Source organism: Gobio gobio, assembly GCF_949357685.1.
Source record: "Gobio gobio genome assembly, chromosome: 2".
In the NCBI taxonomy this organism is placed as follows: Eukaryota; Metazoa; Chordata; class Actinopteri; order Cypriniformes; family Gobionidae; genus Gobio; species Gobio gobio.
The window spans coordinates 53,438,660-53,461,910 of record NC_137098.1 but is presented as its reverse complement, the minus strand read 5'-3'; the positions used below and the strand labels follow the sequence as shown (position 1 = coordinate 53,461,910).

The 23,251-nt window shown below is 37.9% G+C and overlaps 1 protein-coding gene across 4 annotated transcripts in view; it reads right to left on the bottom strand.

Moving 5' to 3' along the window:
- Positions 1–6,872: 6,872 nt before the first annotated feature.
- The window catches only part of LOC307121960 (phosphatidylinositol-binding clathrin assembly protein), an 80,055-nt gene continuing 63,676 nt past the window's right edge, over positions 6,873–23,251 (bottom strand). For 2 of the 4 annotated variants that reach the window (XM_079809750.1, XM_079809748.1), the window contains 7 exons: positions 22,717–22,827; positions 20,289–20,420; positions 19,971–20,001; positions 19,713–19,863; positions 12,216–12,272; positions 11,994–12,110; positions 6,873–10,613 (listed from right to left, as the gene is read on the bottom strand). In XM_079809750.1, coding sequence (XP_079665876.1) covers positions 10,599–10,613; positions 11,994–12,110; positions 12,216–12,272; positions 19,713–19,863; positions 19,971–20,001; positions 20,289–20,420; positions 22,717–22,827 — 614 coding nt within the window. In that variant the 3' untranslated portion in view covers positions 6,873–10,598. The remainder of the gene's footprint in view (positions 10,614–11,993; positions 12,111–12,215; positions 12,273–19,712; positions 19,864–19,970; positions 20,002–20,288; positions 20,421–22,716; positions 22,828–23,251) is intronic. The other 2 variants (XM_079809749.1, XM_079809751.1) reach the window with 1 other exon arrangement.

Genomic DNA, 23,251 nt, shown 5'->3' with positions numbered 1-23,251 from the left:
GGATGGGGGATTTGTACAGCAAGATAACCAACAAATGCTACAGAATAAACAAAAGCTAATTTCAAGATGTTTTTTTAATATGTTTAATTTGATTTCTCAAATATATATATATATATATATATATACACACATTAATGCATAAAATGATCTGTTCTGCAATTCCACTTGTACAACTGTCTATTCTGATCTCCTAAAAATCAGTATGGCTTCTTTAAATTATTAAAGTAATAAATTGATTGGTTTTCTGTTTCTTTTTTATTACTTAAATGTATCTGCATTATCTGATGTAGTGAAGATTATTGTTAGAGCCAATTTAACCAGTGTTGATGTTTTATGACCAATACTAGAATACAGATTATTTTACCTTCAAGTGTTCCCATAACTGATAGAGAACTGATTATTATTTTAGTTATATAATTTCTTTTATAACTAGAAAATGATGCCACTTATTGAAATACTTGATATTAAATATTATTGATTTTTAAAAATATACATTTTATTCAGCAAGGACGCATTAAGTTGATTAAGTGACTTTTTAAAAAATCGATTTCAAATAAATGACGTTCTTTTGAAATTTCTTCATCAAAGGATTTTTTTTTTAGCAGCAAATCATCATATTAGAATGATTTATGAAGGATCATGTGACACTGAAGACTGGAGTAATGATGCTGAATATTCAGCTTTGCCATCAAAAAATATAACATTTTATATTAAAATAGAAACAGTTATTTTAAATTGTAATAATACTTCACAGTATTACTGTTTTACTGTATTTTTGATCAAATAAATGCAGCTGTGGTGAGTAGAAGAGACTTCTTTAAAAAACAAATATGTATTTAGGAAAAACTAATTATCAAACTTTTTTGCAAATACAGTCAGTTTGAGTTATAAAAATAAAAAGGTAGCACTTATAATGCTGTTCACGGTTTTGTTCTGAGCTATAAGGATGGGATTTGGGTTAGAGCAGCGGTTCTCAAACCTGTCCTGGAGCAGTGGCGGCTGGTCAATAGTGGCGCTGGGGCGCCGCCCCCATCAAAATTCCAGAAATATACACGTATACAAAAATAAATAAATAAAATTGTTTACTCATACGATGTGCTGGCTGTTAGTAAGAGCCTCAGCATTTAATAAAAACTGGCTTTGATGGGTGAACTATTTTATATGTTCTTAATTATGTTTCATGCGGTTTCATGCTCGAGGGATGCCGGACAAATGGATGTCTATCTGAGTCCAAAAATATACGGGCAGCATGTGACCTGAAGCTGGTCTCTAATTGGTTTCTTAAAGATCCTCCTCCGGACGCAGGTCGCTGCGTCCCTGGCGAATCAGAATTGGATGCGTGTTATTTTATCCAATCTGATTGGTTCTCGTCACCTGTCATTCAACTTTACGCTCTTGGCCACTAAAGCGAAAGTGCGCGGGCGACAGTCACTCCGACTCCGCCAAAACCTTGTTAGGATTATCAGTTTCGTAGAGATGGCAGCAGTTAAACCAAATTGCTACACTCGGAGCTTCACGCGCTTGTTATGAGAAACGTAAGTGGCTGGCTGGATGTGTTGTTAGCAAGGCCCTTTATTACTTTCCCTGTCTTTTATTTCTAAGTGTCGGTACTGAAGTTTTGTGGACAACAACGGGGGTAAGAGACCTTAAATATCTGACTGAACAATGCAAACGTCATGACTCATGACACTACTGAGATGACTGACTTTAATCAGAGAGTCATTGAGAAATTTGCTGGCCAGAAAGAAAGGAGAGCAAAAATGTATGTTCAAGTAGTCAACATGCTAGTCTGTTGTGGCTGTTTTCTTTTGTTTTTCCTTTCCTCATTCAATTAATTATATGTGGGAAATGAATGTGTAAAAAGGAGGGCTGGGCAAATTAATGCGTTAACGCGGGCGATTGATTTTTTCAGCTTAACGCATTAAAAATATTTAACGCAAATAACGCAGCGTCCGTTTTCATGTCCATTTTTGCCGAGATACATGATCACGCTCCTATTCATGTAAATGCTTCCAAACGCGACAAGACACAAGATAACCCGCTGTATGTCAATGTCCTGTCTGTCTCTCTCTCTCTCTCTCTCTGTGTGTGTGTATACATGTTTTTCTAGCCTGGTGGGGACTTCAACCTGACTGTAGACAGACTCATGGGGACTCGTGTCACCGTGGGGACCTAAATTGAGGTCCCCATGGGCACAAAAGCTTATAAATCATTCAGAATGAGTTTTTATGAAAATGTAAAAATGCAGAATGTCTCCTGTGATGGGTAGGTTTAGGAAGGAGAAGGATATCCCATAAGGATAGCGCACCAGACGTGTGTGTGTGTGTGTGTGTGGGAGGACTGGTAATCTCTACGTTATGGGGACAAAATGTCCCCACAAAGATGGCAATATCCAAAATCCTCATCCTTGTGGGGACATTTGCTGGTCCCCATGAGGAAAACATCTTATAAATCAGACTAAGTGATGTTTTTTGAAAATGTAAAAATGCAGAATGTCTCCTGTGATGGGTAGGTTAAGGGGCAGGGGCAGTGTAGGGGGATAGAATATACAGTTTATACAGTATAAAAACCATTACGCCTATGGAAAGTCCCCATAAAACATAAAAACCCAACTTGTGTGTGTGTTCCTGTGTGTGTGTGTGTGTGTGTGTGTGTGTGTGTGTGTGTGTGTGTGTGTGTGTGTGTGTGTGTGTGTGTGTGTGTGTGTGTCAGTGTCCTGTCTGTGTGGCTGTGTCTCATGTCAGCTAATCGAGGGACACTCTGACAGACACACACAGCGTCAGTCTCCTGCTCACATTGAGTTCTCTTTTGCTCTTGAACAAACAATAACAACAACACAGAGAATTTTGAGTATTCTCAAGTTAGGAGTCTTAAATTAGTTAAATAATGTTTAAAATGAAGTTGTGAGGAGATGAGATGCACGGGACAGCGCGTGAGATCCGTGTCATGTTCGGCTGTGGCTGTTCTTAAAGTGACAGGAGCACTGATGATGCCTGTCATTAATGTTCATCGAAGATCAACGGGAACAGAGAAAATTGTAGCTTTAATGATGATTAATCTACATTTCATTTATTATTTATACAGTTAAGAAAGGTGTTTGATAACTATTACATTTCTGTTTATGTCTAACAGGGAAGGCCACAGGTAAAAATAACATTTATTATAATGGGTTTATGTAAAGATTGTTTTAAGTTCACTTAAATTAAAAGTTGTTTTTTAAAGTCTAATAAATGTTGAAATTGGGAGCTTTCAGTTATACTGTAATGTAACGTCATTAATGTTTCATAGAGACATTAGTATCAGTGATACTGGCCTTCATTCATAAAAAGATGCCATTCCAACACATATTTAAAATATAATCTCTTTAAATTGTTTCTACATTAATTTGGAGAGTAACTGAAATTATTACAATATCAAAATATTAAAAACTTAAAATAATTAAAACTTGCGATTAATTACAGAGAAAAATGTATTGCGATTAATTAGTTCATTTTTTTTAACCGATTCCCAGCACTAGTAAAAAGATAAAAGTGAAGACACTGTTTTCTCTTTAATGCTTGAATTTAGTCAACATGCATCTTGATACTGAAAAAGATACTGCCGATTTTGCAGGTTTTCCTATACAAAGCATGTAGAGGTCTGTAATTTTTATCATAGGTACACTTCAACTGTGAGAGACGGAATCTAAAATAAAAATCCAGAAAATCACATTGTATGATTTTTAAATAATTAATTTGCAGTTTATTGCATGACTCAAGTATTTGATCACCTACCAACCAGTAAGAATTCCGGCTCTCACGGACCTGTTCATTTTTCTTTAAGAAGCCCTCCTGTCCTCCACTCATTACCTGCATTAACTGCACCTGTTTGAACTCATTACCTGTATAAAAGACACCTGTCCACACACTCAATCAAACATACTCCAACCTCTCCACAATGGCCAAGACCAGAGAGCTGTGTAAGGACATCAGGGATAAAATTGTAGACCTGCACAAGGCTGGGATGGGCTACAGGACAATAGGCAAGCAGCTTGGTGGGAAGGCAACAACTGTTGGCGCCATTATTCGAAAATGGAAGAAGTTCAAGATGATGGTCAATCTCCCTCAGTCTGGGGCTCCATGCAATAGCTCACCTCGTGGAGCATCAATGATCATGAGGAAGGTGAGGGATCAGCCCAGAACTACACGGCAGGAACTGGTCAATGACCTGAAGAGAGCTGGGACCACAGTCTCAAAGAAAACCATTAGTAACACACTACGCCGTCATGGATTAAAATCCTGCAGTGCACGCAAGGTCCCCCTGCTCAAGCCAGCGCATGTCCAGGAATGGGAGAAGGTCATGTGGTCTGATGAGACAAAAATAGAGCTTTTTGGTCTTAACTCCACTCGCCGTGTTTGGATGAGTACAACCCCAAGAACACCATCCCAACTGTGAAGCATGGAGGTGGAAACATCATTCTTTGGGGATGCTTTTCTGCAAAGGGGACAGGACGACTGCACCGCATTGAGGGGAGGATGGATGGGGCCATGTATCGCGAGATCTTGACCAACAACCTCCTTCCCTCAGTTAGAGCATTGAAAATGGGTCGTGGCTGAGTCTTCCAGCATGACAATGACCCGAAACACACAGCCAGGGCAACTAAGGAGTGGCTCCGTAAGAAGCATCTCAAGGTCCTGGAGTGGCCTAGCCAGTCTCCAGACCTGAACCCAATAGAAAATCTTTGGAGGGAGCTGAAAGTCCGTATTGCCCAGCGACAGCCCTGAGACCTGAAGGATCTGGAGAAGATCTGTATGGAGGAGTGGGCCAAAATCCCTGCTGCAGTGTGTGCAAACCTGGTCAAGAACTACAGGAAAACGTATGATCTCTGTAATTACAAACAAAGGTTTTTGTACCAAATATTAAGTTCTGCTTTTCTGATGTATCAAATACTTATGTCCTACAAAAAAATGCAAAAGAATTACTTAAAAATCATACAATGTGATTTTCTGGATTTTTGTTTTAGATTCCGTCACTCACAGTAGAAGAGTACCTATGATAAAAATTACAGACTTCTACATGCTTTGTAAGTGGGCAAACCTGCAAAATCGGCAGTGTATCAAATACTTGTTCTCCCCACTGTAGGGAGACATACAAAATGTGCAGGGCTGGTGGTACTCCAGGACAGGTTTGAGAACCACTGGGTTAGAGGAACAGCTCCACAGACAGCAAAAATTAATTTCAAAATATATCTTGGAACAACTGACAGGCACAAACTACAAACGTAAGGAATATCAATGCAATTAATAAACAAGCTGCAGAAGAGAAACACTGAGGAATGGAGTCAGATACAAGTCCTGACTGTGTAGATGAATATTAATAGATGTTCAGAATAAGCAGCCGAGATGAAATCTGTTAAAAATGTCCTTTATTAAGAAACCGGTGAGCGCGAGCGTTAATTCCATTTATTCACAAGGCATTCATTCATGGTTCAGGTTAGAGGTTTGCAACCATAAATTTTCTTCACAAATACAGACAACAAAACAGAGACTGAGACAGAAAGTAAGAATAAAAGAACTTACAAAAACGGACTCAAGCAAAAATCGCAAGGAGGAATATAACATACCAGATCGGCACAACCAACCACTGATAAATCATAAAAGTAACAGATATACACAGAACCCGTCCATCACTACGACATCAACTGCTTACTAAAAAACAGCACCATATTTAATAGAACTTCGCAAACGTTACATGGAACTGTGAAACTTTCCCAGGCATGTCAGATACAAAAACATGCAAGAAAGATAGGTACAAATTATAAAGCGATCAAAAGAAAATGGACTACAATCCATCACATCTCTTGGTCCTGGGTTGAGCATCTCAATGCAAGCGTACAAAAGACAGTTCAGGAGAGACTGGTATCATAAGATCATCGGCTTCAACCAGTGCTGTGTGGTTCATGAAGCTCACGGGGAAACCAAAGGCAGTTGCAGATGAAACGGCAATGACAAGGGGGTTTGATTCGGGTTTAGTTACAGATTAAAGGTTTCACTGACAACCGATACAAGCATTTGTGTACAAGCACAACCAGACATGTCCGATTCTTTCCCCCAACGATACATATTCAGAAAAAAATATTGACTAATTGCACTAAGTGGAATAATCAGTCACTGCTTCAGATCATACACGGTGACCTTCAGAAGAGTGGAGCAAAGGGTTAAATTATCTGAAGCACATTTAGTGACTAATGAAATCAAATTGAATGTCTGGCCATATAGTCCAATAAACAGTTGAAATGGAATAGCAAAGACTAATTTAACCTCTCACAGAACCATTTTATCATGTAGAAAGACTGTAAAGTTGGGGGAAAGAACCACTAGATGGAATTGGTGTTGCTGCACATCCTTTTCCACACATTATAACCAGCTCCACGTACACTGTTTGGACAACTTCAAAACAGCTGAAGTTGGTCATAAAACAGAAGATACACAAAGAAACATTGGTTGAATTTGCAGCTGAGTCCACCGTCAAAAAGTGCTACAAAGAAATAATCAGGTGGTTCCTGTTGCAGTGAAACTCGTGCAATAGATTCAACAGAAGTCACATTGACAGACGCAAAAACAACACAACACGGCACTATACAAATTTGACCTGGTATTTAAAACATGCGTTCATAAAAACCCTGCATTATGGGCCGCGAGGCAGGCATGAAGTGCAATTTCAAGAGGCCAGAGAAGAGCAAACAAAAGAACCGGATATCAGGTCATCCAAAATGAACTCCAGAGCAATGGTCTTCCAATTTGGGATTTAACAGGGCTTCAATCTTATCAGATGAATTAGATGGCAGACAAAAAAGAAAAGAAAAATGAAACTAAACAAAAATAACCAACAACTCAGGAATGAAAAGGGAGTTTATTTATGTCAATGAAAGACAAACAAAAAAACTTGAACACAATCCCACAATTTCTGCTTTTAATTTTCACCATGCTGAATAAACTCCTTATGGTCTGCATAAATAAATTACAAAACATACAGTGAGGAAATCAGCATAAACATGGAGGTTCTCCTTTTTTTTTGGCATTTTATGATAAATAGATTAGAAAAAGTTGCTGCATTGCTGGCTGATACACGGGGATGATGGTGCTTCTACAGAATACATATTTCTGAATATACTGCATATATCTATGTTACAGGAAAATGAGGATAAAAAGATGCTAATATGAATGTAGCAGACAAATGGAGGGCCAAAGAGGCCGGGACAGCTCCATGACAGCGCAAAGGTGAACGCCAAGCATCCCCACTAGAGATCTAAGATGTGCGACACACGCTGACACATCGTTTCTGAAAGTTTTCCAGGCCAGCTAACGGGACGAGCCAAGGCGTATAAAATCAGGCTAAGTAGTTCAAAAGTACACCGGATTTGGCTGCTCCTCAGTCTGGCCGATTGCTCTAAAATAAAGGATAAATGTAGAGCGGTGAGTCCAATACACTTAGACATTTGTTTTATGTGCACAACCACCCCATAAACAGCAAACAAAAGACTCGGGTCACAATCTAGCAGCTGTTTATATGAAAGATGACACACAGTGACCATAAGGGGGAGCTGTGAGAACGCAGGGAACGTCTCTCTGCATAGCAGTGGTGCTAAATAAACATTGAAGTTTATTTCCTGAACTTGGTTGAACTTAGCTCAACCAAGTATTTTAAAATAAATCCTTTGGTGTGTCATCAGAAAAGCGTTCATGAAAAAAGTCAACAGGCCTACAGGTTATCCAAAAGCGATATTCTCATAGGTTGCCAAATAAATGTGCATCTTGCTAATGCATACAGAGCTTTTAATTATATTTTTAGACAAAAATATGGCTAAAAGAAAGCACATGTGAAAAAGCTGTGCTCAACGACCTGTGCCAAGGTCCAGAAACTGAAGATTACCATGGAAACCCCGGCTCATGATAGAACCCTTGCACATCTTGAGATCTTTCGACCTCCCTGAAGCTCACAATCATATATTCACTCTCTCGCTCACGTACACGCACACACCTCCGGTGACGGGATAATAGAATAGATCCTAATTAAACAGCATTGCTCCTCAGTGCCCCGTTACCTTGCAAACCCAGCGAGAGTATCAACATTGAGCCTGCATATAAAAAGCATTCGGTCTGAACCAGCTGGACCCTCTGACAGCACTCAGAGGAGAACAAACTCACAAGCTTGTTAAGAGTCGCTCAGCAAGGAATTAATAACACACTCACACACAGAAATAAGCAAGCAGAGAAACATGGTGCACATTGTTCCTCCAGAAGGGAGGGCCGACGCTCACACAGCATGCATTACAGCAACGGTGTGAAACTGGTGTTGATATCTTTAGCAACATGTACACTTGAACTGCTGGAAGGTCAAACGCAAAGGGCAAGTTCACCCAAAAATGAAAATTCTGTCATGTACTCCCCCTCGTATCGTTACAATCGTTTCTCACAAAAGATTGAATGTTGGTTACTAAACAGTTTTGACTATCAATGGAAGTCGATGCGAACCAAAACGGTTTGGAATCACCATTCTTTATGTTCAGTAGAAGAAATCAATGCATACAGGTTTGAAACGACATGAGGGTGAGTAAGTGTACGCTTTGGGTGGACTACCCTTTTAAGTGGGCTGAACCTGGTGCAAACAATTGGCGAAAGGATGTCTCTCTTATGCTTGCATCCCAAAAACCCCTTCTGATAATGTACACACATCTGACTGTTATAACCATGTTATAACCGCTCTACCATGTCTTACAGGTATAAAGAGGAGTAACTTTTTTGAACTACATTGCTTGGCGGAAGGGTTATTATTTGTAATCAATAAATTAAATGTTTGCTGCTGTGTGTTGATTTTCTGAAACCTGCCATCTATGTGTAATAACTGTTTTATAAAAGCAACAAGCCATGTGAATCCATGGTTTACAGTGATTTTAGAACAGGTAAGGGGTGTGTTAAACATGACCCAGAGTGGAGATTCTAAAATCACTCTAAATTCACGGTAAACCACGGCTTCACATGGGTTATTGCCTAAATTTACCATGGCACAACCTGCAACCACGCTGTATCTAAACTACCGTTCCATCAATCCATGCAGAATAAAAACTAAACGGTATCACTGAACATAGCATGAAGAAACAAAGCAGGAATTATGGGATGGTGTGAAGGCTGGAGTGGAAACCTGCTCTATAAAGGGTTAAGGGGATTTCAGGAGGATCGAAAATGCTTTGGCTGTACAAGCAAAAATAAAGATACCCTGTTAACAGTGGCCCGTATTCTGAGCAACTGGACGAAAACAGACTAAAAGTAGATTTTAGCTATTGATTTTGGTTCCGAAGTTGGCAAACCCCGATACGCACGTCCTTCAGAGAAAGAATTGTGATGTCAGGCGCTGGGTACAGGAGCTAGCTTATGGCATTCTTCTAATCACAAATGTACATAATTTGGCAACTTAAAACAGAACAAGATTCATGGCATTCCCGGAAATAATCATGAAAAAAATATATATATGTATAACATGCTTTCTAGGAAAAAAGATTTTAAAAAAACAAAGGATTGAACAAAACCATCAACAGAAACAGATTTTTCAATAGGGGCCTACGCCCTGTACCCTTCTCCAATTCTTCCGGTCACTCACTCCCAGGGTGGGCGGTACATGTGGGAGTGGGTCTCAAAGTGTGAGATGTAGTCGTAAATACATGACATGTTTGGTTAACACACAGAAGAGCAGGAGCAGATATGTTTATCAGTGTCCTGGAAGTGATAAAAACAAGGTGGGAGGCCAGTAAGAGGGCTCATGTAACACCAGGTAATGTGCAAGACCACCATCATGTCTGAAACGACAACCCCTAAACTGGTATAAACAAAGAACAAATGACTGGCTATTTTGCACAGTAGCCATCAGTAACAGTAAGACATGTTAATTGTAGGCATTAGACTTAAGTTCTAGATATAAGAGATGAGCTCAATGTTGTATATTATGTTACACATAAATGCATGTGTGAAGTGCTTGGGGGTGCAGAGCACCTTAAATAAAGGGTCAAATTCTACCCTTTTCTGTTCTGAAATGAGAAGCCAGGGCATTGTGTTAACAAACCATTTAAACATGTTTATGATCTAGTAACCTGCATTTTCTTTGGCGACATTCGCCGTTTTCCTCAACTCAGCACGGGCATTTTCCTAATAGAGCAAAAGATGACAGTACCAGGAAGTCCACTGTGATGGACTTCAGATTTAATTAATATTAATTGTGAAGTAAAAAAAAGAAGAGTGCTCAGTGCATGGTAATTTAATACCGGCAATAAAATCCACGATTTCCATGATGTATCACACCTGCCAGTAGACAGTGCCCCGGGAAAGAAATGAACCTCAAGAGATGAAAATTGAAACACTGTGCGCGCTCTCATTTGGTGTATGCGTGTGTTGGGTGAGTCGTTTCAGACAGTGAGGTAAGCATTCTTGACACAAACACATTTCTCTCTATATGCACATTCTTTCTTTTCGTCTCGCCCTCTTTTTATCTGGTGGTAGTCGGATCCTCCTCTCACTTGCTTGGTGTTCCTTTCAGCTGTCTTGTTTGGCGCTCTGCTGAAGTGCTGCTTACATGAACTGCATCTGTAAAAAGACACACAAAGAGTTATAAATGAAGAAAACAGCATCAGATTGCTCAGTAATGGCCGTGTGAATGCAGCGGTACTGAATGTCTGTAAATGGAGCATCTGTGTACTTGCCACAGTCATGGAGCTGTGTGTGTGTGGGGGGGTTCTCACTCACTAAGGCTGCATTTATTTTATTAAAAATACAACAAAAAAAACAGTAATATTGTGAAATATTATTAAAATGTAAAATAACTTTTCTATTTGAATATAATTTATTCCTGTGATGCAAAGCTGAATTTTCAGCATCTTCAGTGTCACATGACTACATATGTGACATAAATCATTCTAATATAATGTAACGTAACATTTATGGTTATTATCAATGTTGAAAACAGTTGTGTAAAAAAATGTTTTTTAGGATTTTTGGTAACACTTTACAATAAGGTTCATTAGTTAACTACATTAGTTAACATGGACTAATAATGAACTGCACTTATGAAGCATTTATTTATCTTTGCTAATGTTAATTTCAACATTTACTAATGCATTATTAAAATCTTGCTAACATTAGTTAATGCTCTGTGAACTTGCATGAACAAACCATGAACAGCTGTATTTATATTAACTAACGTTAACAAAGATAAACTAATGCTGAACAGAGGTGTTGTTCATGTTAACTAATGCATTAACTAATGTTAACTAATACAACCTTATTGTAAAGTGTTACCGGATTCTTAAAAAAAAAAAAAAAAGACAAAAAAGACAGTAACAGTATTGCAAAATGAAAAAAAAAAAAACCTTCATTACCATTAAAACCAATAAAATTAATTCAATTCTGATTGTTTAATATTGATGACATAAATAGTAGAAGGTCTATTAGGCTTTTCAGCGTTAAAGGTGCAGTGTGTAGTATTTATGAGGATCTATTGACAGAAATGATATATAATATACATAACTATGTTTTCAGTGGTTATGTTATGTTTTTATTACCTTAGAATGAGCCATTTCTATCTACATACACCGCGGGTCCCCCTTACAGTGAAGTCACCATTTTGCGCCGTAACGTTTCTACAGTAGCCCTAAACGGACAAACTGCTCTAGTGCTAGCTACCCTCTGCTGTCTCAGATGACTATATCTTGGTCCTGTGTCGGCCACCGTAGCTTCTCTATGTGCTCCGAAAGGGAGGGGTTAGCGGTGGCCAATTGCAATTCACAACCTCACCACTAGAATTGACACACTGCACCTTTAAGTTTCAGTCTGTTGTTCAACTGAGAGATAACTACCGGTATGAAAGTTTGTTGTATTAGAGCACTAATGTATGGATTAAATGCATGCGAGACCAATGTGCGTGATATAAGTGGATTAACTGGTGCGTGTTTGTGTGTGTGTGTGTACCTGGGCTCCGGGGATGGGGTTGAAAGGGTTAGTGGGTCTGAGAACAGCCTGGTTGTACAACATGGGTTGTTGGGTCATCACTTGAACCCCTCCCATCTGTCCCAGCTGAGGAGGGACCTAAACTCACCCAAACATAATTCAGTGTTATTTTCTTTTCAGCTATTAACCATTTAATTAATCTACATAATATCCAAGTAGCCACTGCAAGGTCACAATGCTCACCATTCCATACACAGGCACTTGAGGTGTTGTCATGGGAAACGCCATGGGAGCAGGAGCCTGTGGGTAAAAAAAGAAGAAGTCACAAATCAACCATCAATGTGCTGACTGACCAAACAATGCTGCACTGATTAAACAAACAATGACATAGTGACCAAACACTACTGTATGCTCATTCAACACCATTGTGCTCACTAATTATGTCTGGTTCATTTAAAGATCTGGTTTAATTGCACCTTTTGTACCCACGACAGGTCAGAGATACTTAAACTCTCCTGCACAGATGCCTGGACTGGTCTATTCAACACATGCAACAATGGCGCAAAAACATGACTCAAGGATTTTGACACATACCAATTACTAAAAATTTCACTGAACAATGCATAAAATGTGATTTTAAAAAATGTTTGGTCTCAGCCAAAACAAAACAAAAATTCGGCATCACAGCAGCATTGTCTTCTTACAATAGACTAACCTTTAAAAGTTTGGGGTCAGTGTGATTATTTAATTTTTTTCTTTTTAAAGAAGTTAATACTTTTATTCAGCAAGGACATTAAATTTATCAAAATTGAGAGTGAAGACATTTATAATGTTACAAAAGAATGTTTCAAATAAATGCTTTTCATTTTAACTTTCAATTCATCAAATAATCCATGGTTTTCACTTTCACAAAAGTATTGAGCAGCAAAACATATTAGAATGATTTCTGAAGGATCTCAGTGATACTGACGACTGGAATGGAATAGGTTACATTTTAAAATATATATCAAAATAGAAAACAGTCATTATAAAATTGTAATAATATTTCACAATATTACTATTTTCACTGTATTTTGATCCAATAAATGTAGCCTTTGCAAAACATTAAACTAACTTTTGAATGGTAGTGTATGTCTGAAATAGTTTTCCATAAAACACTGACCAACCTGAATAACTGTCGTGCACTTAAAAGCCTAACACCTTATTTGACACCTTATTCTGAACACGGCATGTATTCATCAGTTTTGAATCGTAAGCAGGTTACGTAAAACGCAGCCCCTAAGCACACACATTTGCACAGGTCTGGTTTGCAAGTCAAGGCTTCAAAAGATGAATGCATCCAATGCTACAGAAAGGGCACGAGAGACCGAACAAACATCTATATGTCACAGGGAAATCAACAAATGATATTTTCTGTATTTTTCAGGCATGAACTGGAAAAAGAGGGTGTTGGAAGTCAGAGTAAAGGTCTATTCAAACAGAGTATCAATTTTCAGCCTCTTCACACAGAATGTGAAAATTGCATTTGGGTCATATGGCCTGGAACCTGAGTTTCAGAGACATCAAACTATTGTTTTTCAATTAGTCTCGATAGTGCATTATAAAAAGCCACTGTGGCAAACAAGCTCAAGATCAAAAAGTCATAATACACATGATTTATTATTAACATAAACATGTATTAAACTGACCAAACACCTTATTATATATATATATATATATATATATATATATATATATATATATATATATATATATATATATATATATATATATATATATATATATATATATATATATATATATATATATATATATATATATATATATATATATATATATATATATATATATATATATATAACCACAGTAATCCTAATAACTACTATTGATTTAGTATTTAATAATGTATAAGTGATATATAATTGTTCATGAAGGCTGGAAATGAAAATCACCTTATATTCAGGTGTGCAGAATTATTAGGCATGTTTTCTTTTACAGATAAATTGAGCCAAAAAAGAGATTTAACTCAGACTGAAAAGTCAAAAAGTATTAAATGCCCATGAGAAGGATGCAATACTAATGCAATACTAGACATTGCAGTTAAGGCGTGACCATTGGACAGTGAAATGCTTATTGGGTCAGCAGGGTCAGACAAAAACATGTGGCGGAGAAAAGACACCTGTTAACTGCAAAAGAATTAAGAATTAAGGTGAAGAATTCAGGGTGAAACCATCAGGAACCCTTTAGTCTCCAGCGCCACCATTTTCCAAAGCTGCAACCTACCTGGAGTCTCCAGAAGTGCAAGGTGTCAGGATCTCAGAGACTTCAGTTAGGTGAAGAATCCTAAAAAATGACCCCACTAGATAAGAATCACAAGCTGAAGTGTTGTAAAATACATGAAGAAGGTTTTTTTATAGGCTTTATGGACAGATAGGTTGAGAGTGACTATAGGTAGGTATAGATAGGTTGAAGGACCAGCACCACATCCTCTAGTACCACTGTTTGAAGAATTCATCTTCCAGAATCTGGCAGTACGTTTTGGGAGTTTATTTTAGTCCATCCTGAAGTCCGTTTTGCAGAGATGGACTAAAAATGAACTCCCAAAACGTACTGCCAGATTCTGGAAGATGAATTCTTCAAACAGTGGTACTAGAGGATGTGGTGCTGGTCCTTCAAGAGTTACTCTCAACCTATCTGTCCATAAAGCCTATAAAAAAACCTTCTTCATGTATTTTACAACACTTCAGCTTGTGATTCTTATCTAGTGGGGGTCATTTTTTAGGATTCTTTACCTAACTGAAGTCTCTGAGATCCTGACACCTTGCACTTCTGGAGACTCCAGGTAGGTTGCAGCTTTGGAAAATGGTGGCGCTGGAGACTAAAGGGTTCCTGATGGTTTCACCCTTAATTCTTCACCTTAATTCTTAATTCTTTTGCAGTTAACAGGTGTCTTTTCTTCACCACCTGTTTTTGTCTGACCCTGCTGACCCAACGAGCATTTCACTGTCCAATGGTCATGCCTTAACTGCAATGTCTAGTATTGCATTAGTATTGCATCCCTCTCATGGGCATTTAATACTTTTTGACTTTTCAGTCTGAGTTAAATCTCTTTTTTGGCTCAATTTATCTGTAAAAGAAAACATGCCTAATAATTCTGCACACCTGAATATAAGGTGATTTTCATTTCCAGCCTTCATGAACAATTATATATCACTTATACATTATTAAATACTAAATCAATAGTAGTTATTAGGATTACTGTGGTTTGGAATTGGTCAAATGTGCCTGGAAAAAAAATATGATCAGAAAATCAACGTGCCTAATAATTCTGCACTCCCTGTGTATGTATGTATATATATATATATATATATATATATATATATATATATATATATATATATATATATATATATATATATATATATATATATATATATATATATATATATATATATATATATATATATATTATATTATATTATATTATATTATATTATATTATATTATTATAATATATAATTATAATATATATATACACACACACACACAGGTGCATGTCATATAATTAGAATATCTTCAAGTTTATTTATTTCACTAATTCCATTCAAAAAGTGAAACTTGTATATTATATTAATTCATTACACACAGACATATATGATATATTTCAAACGTTTATTTCTTTTAATTTTGATGATTATAACAGACATCTAAGGAAAATCCCAAATTCAGTATCTCAGAAAATTAGAATATTGTGAAAAGGTTCAATATTGAAGACACCTGGTGCCACACTCTAATCAGCTAATTAACTCAAAACACCTGCAAAGGCATTTAAATGGTCTCTCAGTCTAGTTCTGTAGGCTACACAATCATGGGGAAGACTGCTGACTTGACAGTTGTCCAAAAGACAAACAATTGACACCTTGCACAAGGAGGGCAAGACACAAAAGGTCATCGCAAAAAAGGCTGGCTGTTCACAGAGCTCTGTGTCCAAGCACATTAATAGAGGCGAAGGGAAGGAAAAGATGTGGTAGAAAAAAAAGTGTACAAGCAATAGGGATAACCGCAACCTGGAGAGGATTGTGAAACAAAACCCATTCAAAAATGTTGGGGAGATTCACAAAGAGTGGACTGCAGCTGGAGACAGTGCTTCAAGAACCACTACGCACAGACGTATGCAAGACATGGGTTTCAGCTGTCGCAATACTTGTGTCAAGCCACTCTTGAACAACAGACAGCGTCAGAAGACAAAAAGGACTGGACTGCTGCTGAGTGGTCCAAAGTTATGTTCTCTGATGAAAGTAAATTTTGCATTTCCTTTGGAAATCAGGGTCCCACAGTCTGGAGGAAGAGAGGAGAGACACACAAACCACATTGCTTGAGGTCCAGTGTAAAGTTTCCACAGTCAGTGATGGTTTGGGGTGCCATGTCATCTGCTGGTGTTGGTCCGCTGTGTTTTCTGAGGTCAAAGGTCAACGCAGCCGTATACCAGGAAGTTTTAGAGCACTTCATGCTTCCTGCTGCTGACCAACTTCATGGAGATGCAGATTTCATTTTCCAACAGGACTTGGCACCTGCACACAGTGCCAAAGCAACCAGTACCTGGTTTAAGGCTGCCTTCACATGCTATAGGAATTCTCGTAAATACGAGTTTCCTAGTTAAAAATTGGACATGAACGACCTGTCAAGTCAAAATTTTAATGTGATGAGCTCGTATTCACGACTTCAGAAGTGGGAAGTAGGAAATTTCCGATAGCACGTGAAGGCAGCATTAGGACCATGGTATCCCTGTTCTTAATTGGCCAGCAAACTCGCCTGACCTTAACCCAATAGAAAATCTATGGGGTATTGTGAAGAGGAAGATGCGATATGCCAGAACCAACAATGCAGAAGAGCTGAAGGCCACTATCAGAGCAACCTGGGCTCTCATAACACCTGAGCAGTGCCACAGACTGATCGACTCCATGCCACACTGCATTGCTGCAGTAATTCAGGCAAAAGGAGCCCCAACTAAGTATTGACTGCTGTACATGCTCATACTTTTCATGTTCATACTTTTCAGTTGGCCAAGATTTCTAAATATCCTTTCTTTGTATTGGTCTTAAGTAATATTCTAATTTTATGAGATACTGAATTTGGGATTTTCCTTAGTTGTCAGTTATAATCATCAAAATTAAAAGAAATAAACATTTTAAATATATCAATCTGTGTGTAATGAATGAATATAATATACAAGTTTCACTTTTTGAATGGAATTAGTAAAATAAATCAACTTTTTGATGATATTCTAATTATATGACCAGCACCTGTATATGTATATGTATATGTATATGTGTATATATATATGTATATGTATATGTGTATATATATATATATGAACAACTATAGTGTTTCATTTTCGTTCAGATACTTTTCTAAGTAATTAACCATTTTCACACATGATTCACTTCACTTTACTGAAAACTTAATTCACTAGACTAAATAGGTATAGATAGAAATCTAAAAATAAGGTGTGGAGAAGGAGAGTGTGAAAAAGAGGAATGTGAGAAAATAAGAGAGATTTGTCTGTGTAAGAGAGAATCGATCCCTCTCAAACGATGCTGAAGATAATAGAACTTTCAGTTATAGGAGGTACTTACATAACTAGTATAGAACATTCCAGTCTGCTGGGTTAAGCACAAGAAAGAAGATAGAGAGAAAGACAGAAACATACAGAGTGAGGAGAGATGAAGACGTTAGACGCGGGGAGAAACAGGCCAGAAAGATGCCGACCACAAAAAAAGGTGGAGAAATACAGAGACATTGAAGGTTAGTCATTCACAGACATCTGCTCTCTCTCAACTCATGCAGTTCAGAGGTCAATCTACACTGAATGAGACAGAAGAGAGACCAAAAACACATGTAAACGGCTAAATCATCTCATCTCCTTCCTGTCTCAGAACACACTAACACCTCACCTGCCCGACTGGATCAATACACACAGCTTGAGAACAGGAAGTAAACCCACTCGTACTCATATTTCCTGAAGATACACAATATAGATATACAATAGCAAACAGGAGCAGAAAAACTGCCATCTCACTACTACGGAAATCTAAATGAAATATGGATATTTTAATTGAGTTTCCAACAGATGGATCCCTTTGTATTTGCACATTTAAGAGTAGTTGAAATGATGTGTGTGTGAGAGAAAAAGTCTGTTTACATATGCAAGAAGGTCTGTATATATTAAGTAGTGGTTAAATGTACAGTCATCCGGTCACAGGGTGATCAGGACATCAGGAAGTGATGGCCTCTTAATACACTGGAGGGGTTTATTTTGCTATGACCTGCTTACATAGCTACAGTATTAATAAATAAATGGACATGAAATATTGAGTGGAAATTATTGTTATGTGAGAAGAAATAGACCGCAGACTTATATAAAGAGACACTAAAAACAGCAAAAAGATGTAGGAAATCAGTTGCCTCGTAAATTATACAGTTTAGTGTCCTTTGTCCAAAATAACATTTTGTGGTCATTTGTGGTCAGTAAGAAATTAAAGGATTAATTCACTTCAGAAATAAAATTTCCTGATAATTTACTCACCCCCATGCAATCCAAGATGTTCATGTCAAACATTCCAGGACTTCAACGGGGTCCAATGGATTGAAGGTCCAAATTGTAGTTTCAATGCAGCTTCAAAGGGTTGTACACTGAGCTCGATCCCAGCTGCGGAATAAGGTTCTTAATCTAGCAAATTTTCTAAGAAAAATAACAATGTAAATACTTTTTAACCACGAATCTTGCACTAGCGTCCACGACTTCACGCATTACATAATCACGTTAGAAAGGCCATGCGTGACATGATGTTCGTCTGTGTACTCCGGTTCAAAAAGGTAGGGTATGGCGAAAAACTACATCTCATTTTCTCCTCCAACTTTAAAATCGTCCGACATTGTTGTTTTACTTTCTTTTGTAAAGGGTGTTTGACTTAGTCTTTGCACGTTAACACTGAGGCGGTACTTCCGCCTACGTTACGCGTGACCTTTCCAACGTGACTATGTAACACGAGAAGTCGTGGACGCTAGTGCAAGATCAGCATTTGTGGTTAAAATGTATATAAACTTTTTTTTTTTTTTTGAAAATTACAGATTGTTTCGCCAGATAAATTCCTCATCTTGGATCGTGTAGAGCTCTTTGAAGCTGCAATGAAACTGCAATTTGGACCTTCAACCCGTTGGACCCCGTTGAAGTCCACTATATGGAGAGAAATCCTGGAATGTTTTCCTCAAAAACCTTTATTTCTTTTCGACTGAAGAAAGAAACACATGAACATCTTGGATGACATGGTGGTGAGTAAATTATCAGGAAATTTGAATTCTGAAGTGAACTAATCCTTTAACACTTTCTTTCAGCAGGGATGCATTAATTTGATCAAAAGTGACAGTAAAGACTGTTACATATACTGTTACAATACATTTCAAATAAATAATCGTAATCGTCGGAATAATTTCGAATTTACAATATATTAAATCAGAAAACATTTATTTTAAATCATAATAATGCACAATATTACAGTTTTTACTGTATATTTAATCAAATAAATGCAGCTTAAGAGACTTCTTACTGACCCTAATCTTTAGAACAGTAGTGTAAGTATATTTAGATGGCTGTATATTAGTGTGTGTGTGTGTGTGTGTGTGTGTGTGTGTGTGTGTGTGCGTGTGTGCGTGTGTGTGTTTTCATGTGTGTGTTCTCACCATATGTGGCACGGGCATGGCGGCAGGTTGCATGGCAGCAGGTGGCAGGGGGGCAGGGCTCCAGGCAGTGGTGCTGCTCATTGTCTTTGACTGCCAGTTAGTGCCACCAGTCAACTTCTTCTCTCCAGGCTGAGTCCACTGCATATCAGACCTGCATGCAAACACACAAAAAGAGTCAGAGAAGCTAGACACTGCCTCTTATAACAGGTTAAAGCACACAACCAGAAATGATTCCAATAATTAAATGTAAATCCTCACTTTTTGCCTGGTGCTCCCCCAAACTGCAGGTCTAAAAAGAGAGCGCGAGAAAGAAACACTGTTAAAATAGCCTCACATCAGCATAATATTGGAAGACTTACAGCAGTGGAGGCATCAGAGACCTATTCATTTCCCCTAAGCTGGGTTTAATTCATCTCTGTCCAGCAAGCACACACATAGCATCTAGCACCATATGGCTGCTGACTCTCTGTTCAGTAGAGTAGCACAAATGCAATTTGAAGGTCAGGGACTTATGACCAAGTAAATAAAGAAAGCCACACAAACAAACGGAGAATGCTGCGAGGGAGAGGGACTCACTGCCTACGAGGTTAGCCAGAGAAGAGTCCAGGTCATTGGGCAGCAGTTTACTGTCTGTATGATGGGACATGACCGGCGCCTGACTAAAAACCGTCACCGTGGGCTTCAACAAGTCTCCTAACGCATCATAACCTGAAAAAAAAAAAAGACAGATTATTCCATTGATGAATCCACTGAAGTATTATGAGTGACAAACCACTTATTTTTGCTGCAGACTGGCACCTAACCAGAAGCGACACATCAAGCGACCAGCAATAAAAGCTGTTAAAGACGTTTTGTCGTACGTTTGGTTTCCATTTCTGCGGCGTTTACTTTTTTAAATGAAATAGGTCTTAGTTAGACGTGACTGTGTGTTTGGTGTGGTTGTTCTGATTAAGCTCCGAAAAGGATAAACTTAAATTTGTACAGAAGTATCAGATCAGTATTCTCAATTGACCAATACCAGTTCAATTACTGGCCTTGGGAAAGAAAAAACAGGATCAGCGCATCACACCTCAATATAACTGTACATGAAACATCAAATAGTGATAATGTCACATCGTGCAGCTGTTACACTTTCAGTGTGGACACACAAATTGCTAGTCGCTGGAAACTTGTCGCATTGGGCTGGTTAGAACGTAAGTGTAATAGAGCAGAGAAACAGGAGTAAGATGAGAGAAAGCGTGCTGGAGTCCTGCTGATGTTTATAATGATGCGAGCAGCGGGGATAAGCCTCTGTGAGGCCACTCATGACATGACAAAAGACCCACAGAGATGTAGAGCAGAGCATGAGGTCAGGATGGGAGGAAACACACTGAGATCTAAGAGGAAATAACATGGCAGGGGCCCTTAAAGAAACTGGAAATTTATGTCATCCCCTTTTGTCTTGTTTTTCTTCTTATACAAGTATTACATTTCACATGAAAGCAAAATATTAGCCCTATTTACTTTCTTAATACATGTTTCTGGTCTTATTGTGCATGATTAAAAAGCAAGCAATTTCAAAGAAAATGTTTTACCCCTTTATGGCAGACATCACATAGGCAACACAGGATACTGATTAAAATGTTAACCAATAGCTATTTAGGCTATGTATTGTAGGTAATGCAGCCTGAACTTGACCTTTAGTATCACCCTTTTTAAAATTTCTACATTCTTATATGGATTATATGGATTGCCCACTTTTCACAAACCAATTTATTAAGTCTTGCACTGAATATTTGCTTATATATTTATATTTAGCTATTGTTAACTAAAACGATTAATTTTCAGTAAATAAAAAAAAAATCGGAAATAAAATATGATTATATATATATATATATATACAGATAAATACTATAAACTTATAAACTAAAATAAAAAGCTAAATAGAAATATTATAGAATTTGAAAAAATATTGTACTATATTAGTATATAAACAATACAAAAAAAACAGTGTTGTGAATGTCATTTCATGTTGACTTTCAAACAGCTGATTGGGGAAGGTTTCATTAATTGAAGAGGCCTCTGATGGCTTTCAAATGGTAAATAGCACAGGGCATTTTGCTAATTATTTTAGTAAACGAGAGAAAGCGAGAGAGACAGTCTGCTGACACATGCCATATTTATACAGTTCTACTGCTTTGCCAGCAGGAACAAGGAGGCCAAGATGAAAAAACAAAAAACAAAAGTACACTCACCACATCAGATCAGCCATCACAACCCAGGAAAGAGAGAAAAAAAGGAGGAAAAAGGGGTGGGTGGAGACAAAAAAAGGGGGGGGGAGAAGGGAAGCAAAAGGTAAGAAAAAAAAGAGGCCAAGGAAATAAAAAAGAGGAAGGAAAAGGGGTAGAGAGAGAGAAAGAGTATATTTGTGAGTGGAAATGTGTGTGCGTCTGTTCTGTGTTCAGATAAGGAGTGTAACGACAAGCGATTAACAGATGGAGAAAAATGCCAGTCAGCACCACTAACACACACACACACACACACACACACACACACACACACACACACACACACACACACACACACACACACACACACACACACACAGACACAGACACAGACACAGACACAGACACACACAGACACACACAGACACACACAGACACACAGACACAGAGAGAGAGAGAATGGATGAAGGGATGATAACAGACTGTCCACAGCCACAGAGCAGCGAAGTGAGCAAGTAAGTGGGGAAAAAAAAAAAACATGAGCGATTCCCCAAAGAACGTTCCCAATCTCTCCAGAACCGAGTCGGGCGGGCAGGTGCTGCAGCCAGCTGCACAATTTGTTTTAGCGTTCCAGCAGCAAAGCTCCACAAACTCACCATACAGCAAAACCAGCAGAAGAGTTTTATTTTGGGTGAAGGTTACTAAGTTTTGCAGATATTAAGCGCCACAGCAAGGGTCAAACCTTTAGAGATTAATAAGCGCTGTTATTAATAAATCACACTTTTGAAACATTTTACCAGCTGATGGCTTCACATCACTATTGGAAGCTTTAGTCCCAAATACAGCATCAAAATCTACATTCATGGTGGGTATGGAAGCCATGGGATGATGAGTGCTGCTCTCTAGACCTGAGAGTAACACACACACACACACAAAACATGGAAAGATGTCACACAACACATTATGATTGTTGCTCTGTAAAATATCTATGATACAGTTCCCTCATCTTTTAACCACTTAACTCCCATGACTTTTCCAGGCATTTGAGATTATTAGATAAGGATTGATTAAGTTTCTTAGAAAGAACAATTCACTAATCACAATTTCAATGATATTCTATTGATTTTTATGGCTTTTTTTCAACCTGGAGGGGAGAATAAATCAATCACAACAATAATTCACATTCACTGTAAATTAAAAACAGATTAATCCTTAAAATTAAAGTTACAAATGTTATTCAGTTATTCAGAGTGATTTTCTCTTTATCTGTTTGTCTTGTTTGATTAACATTAATGACAAAGACAGCAGCAGGTTTATTAGACTGCTGACACT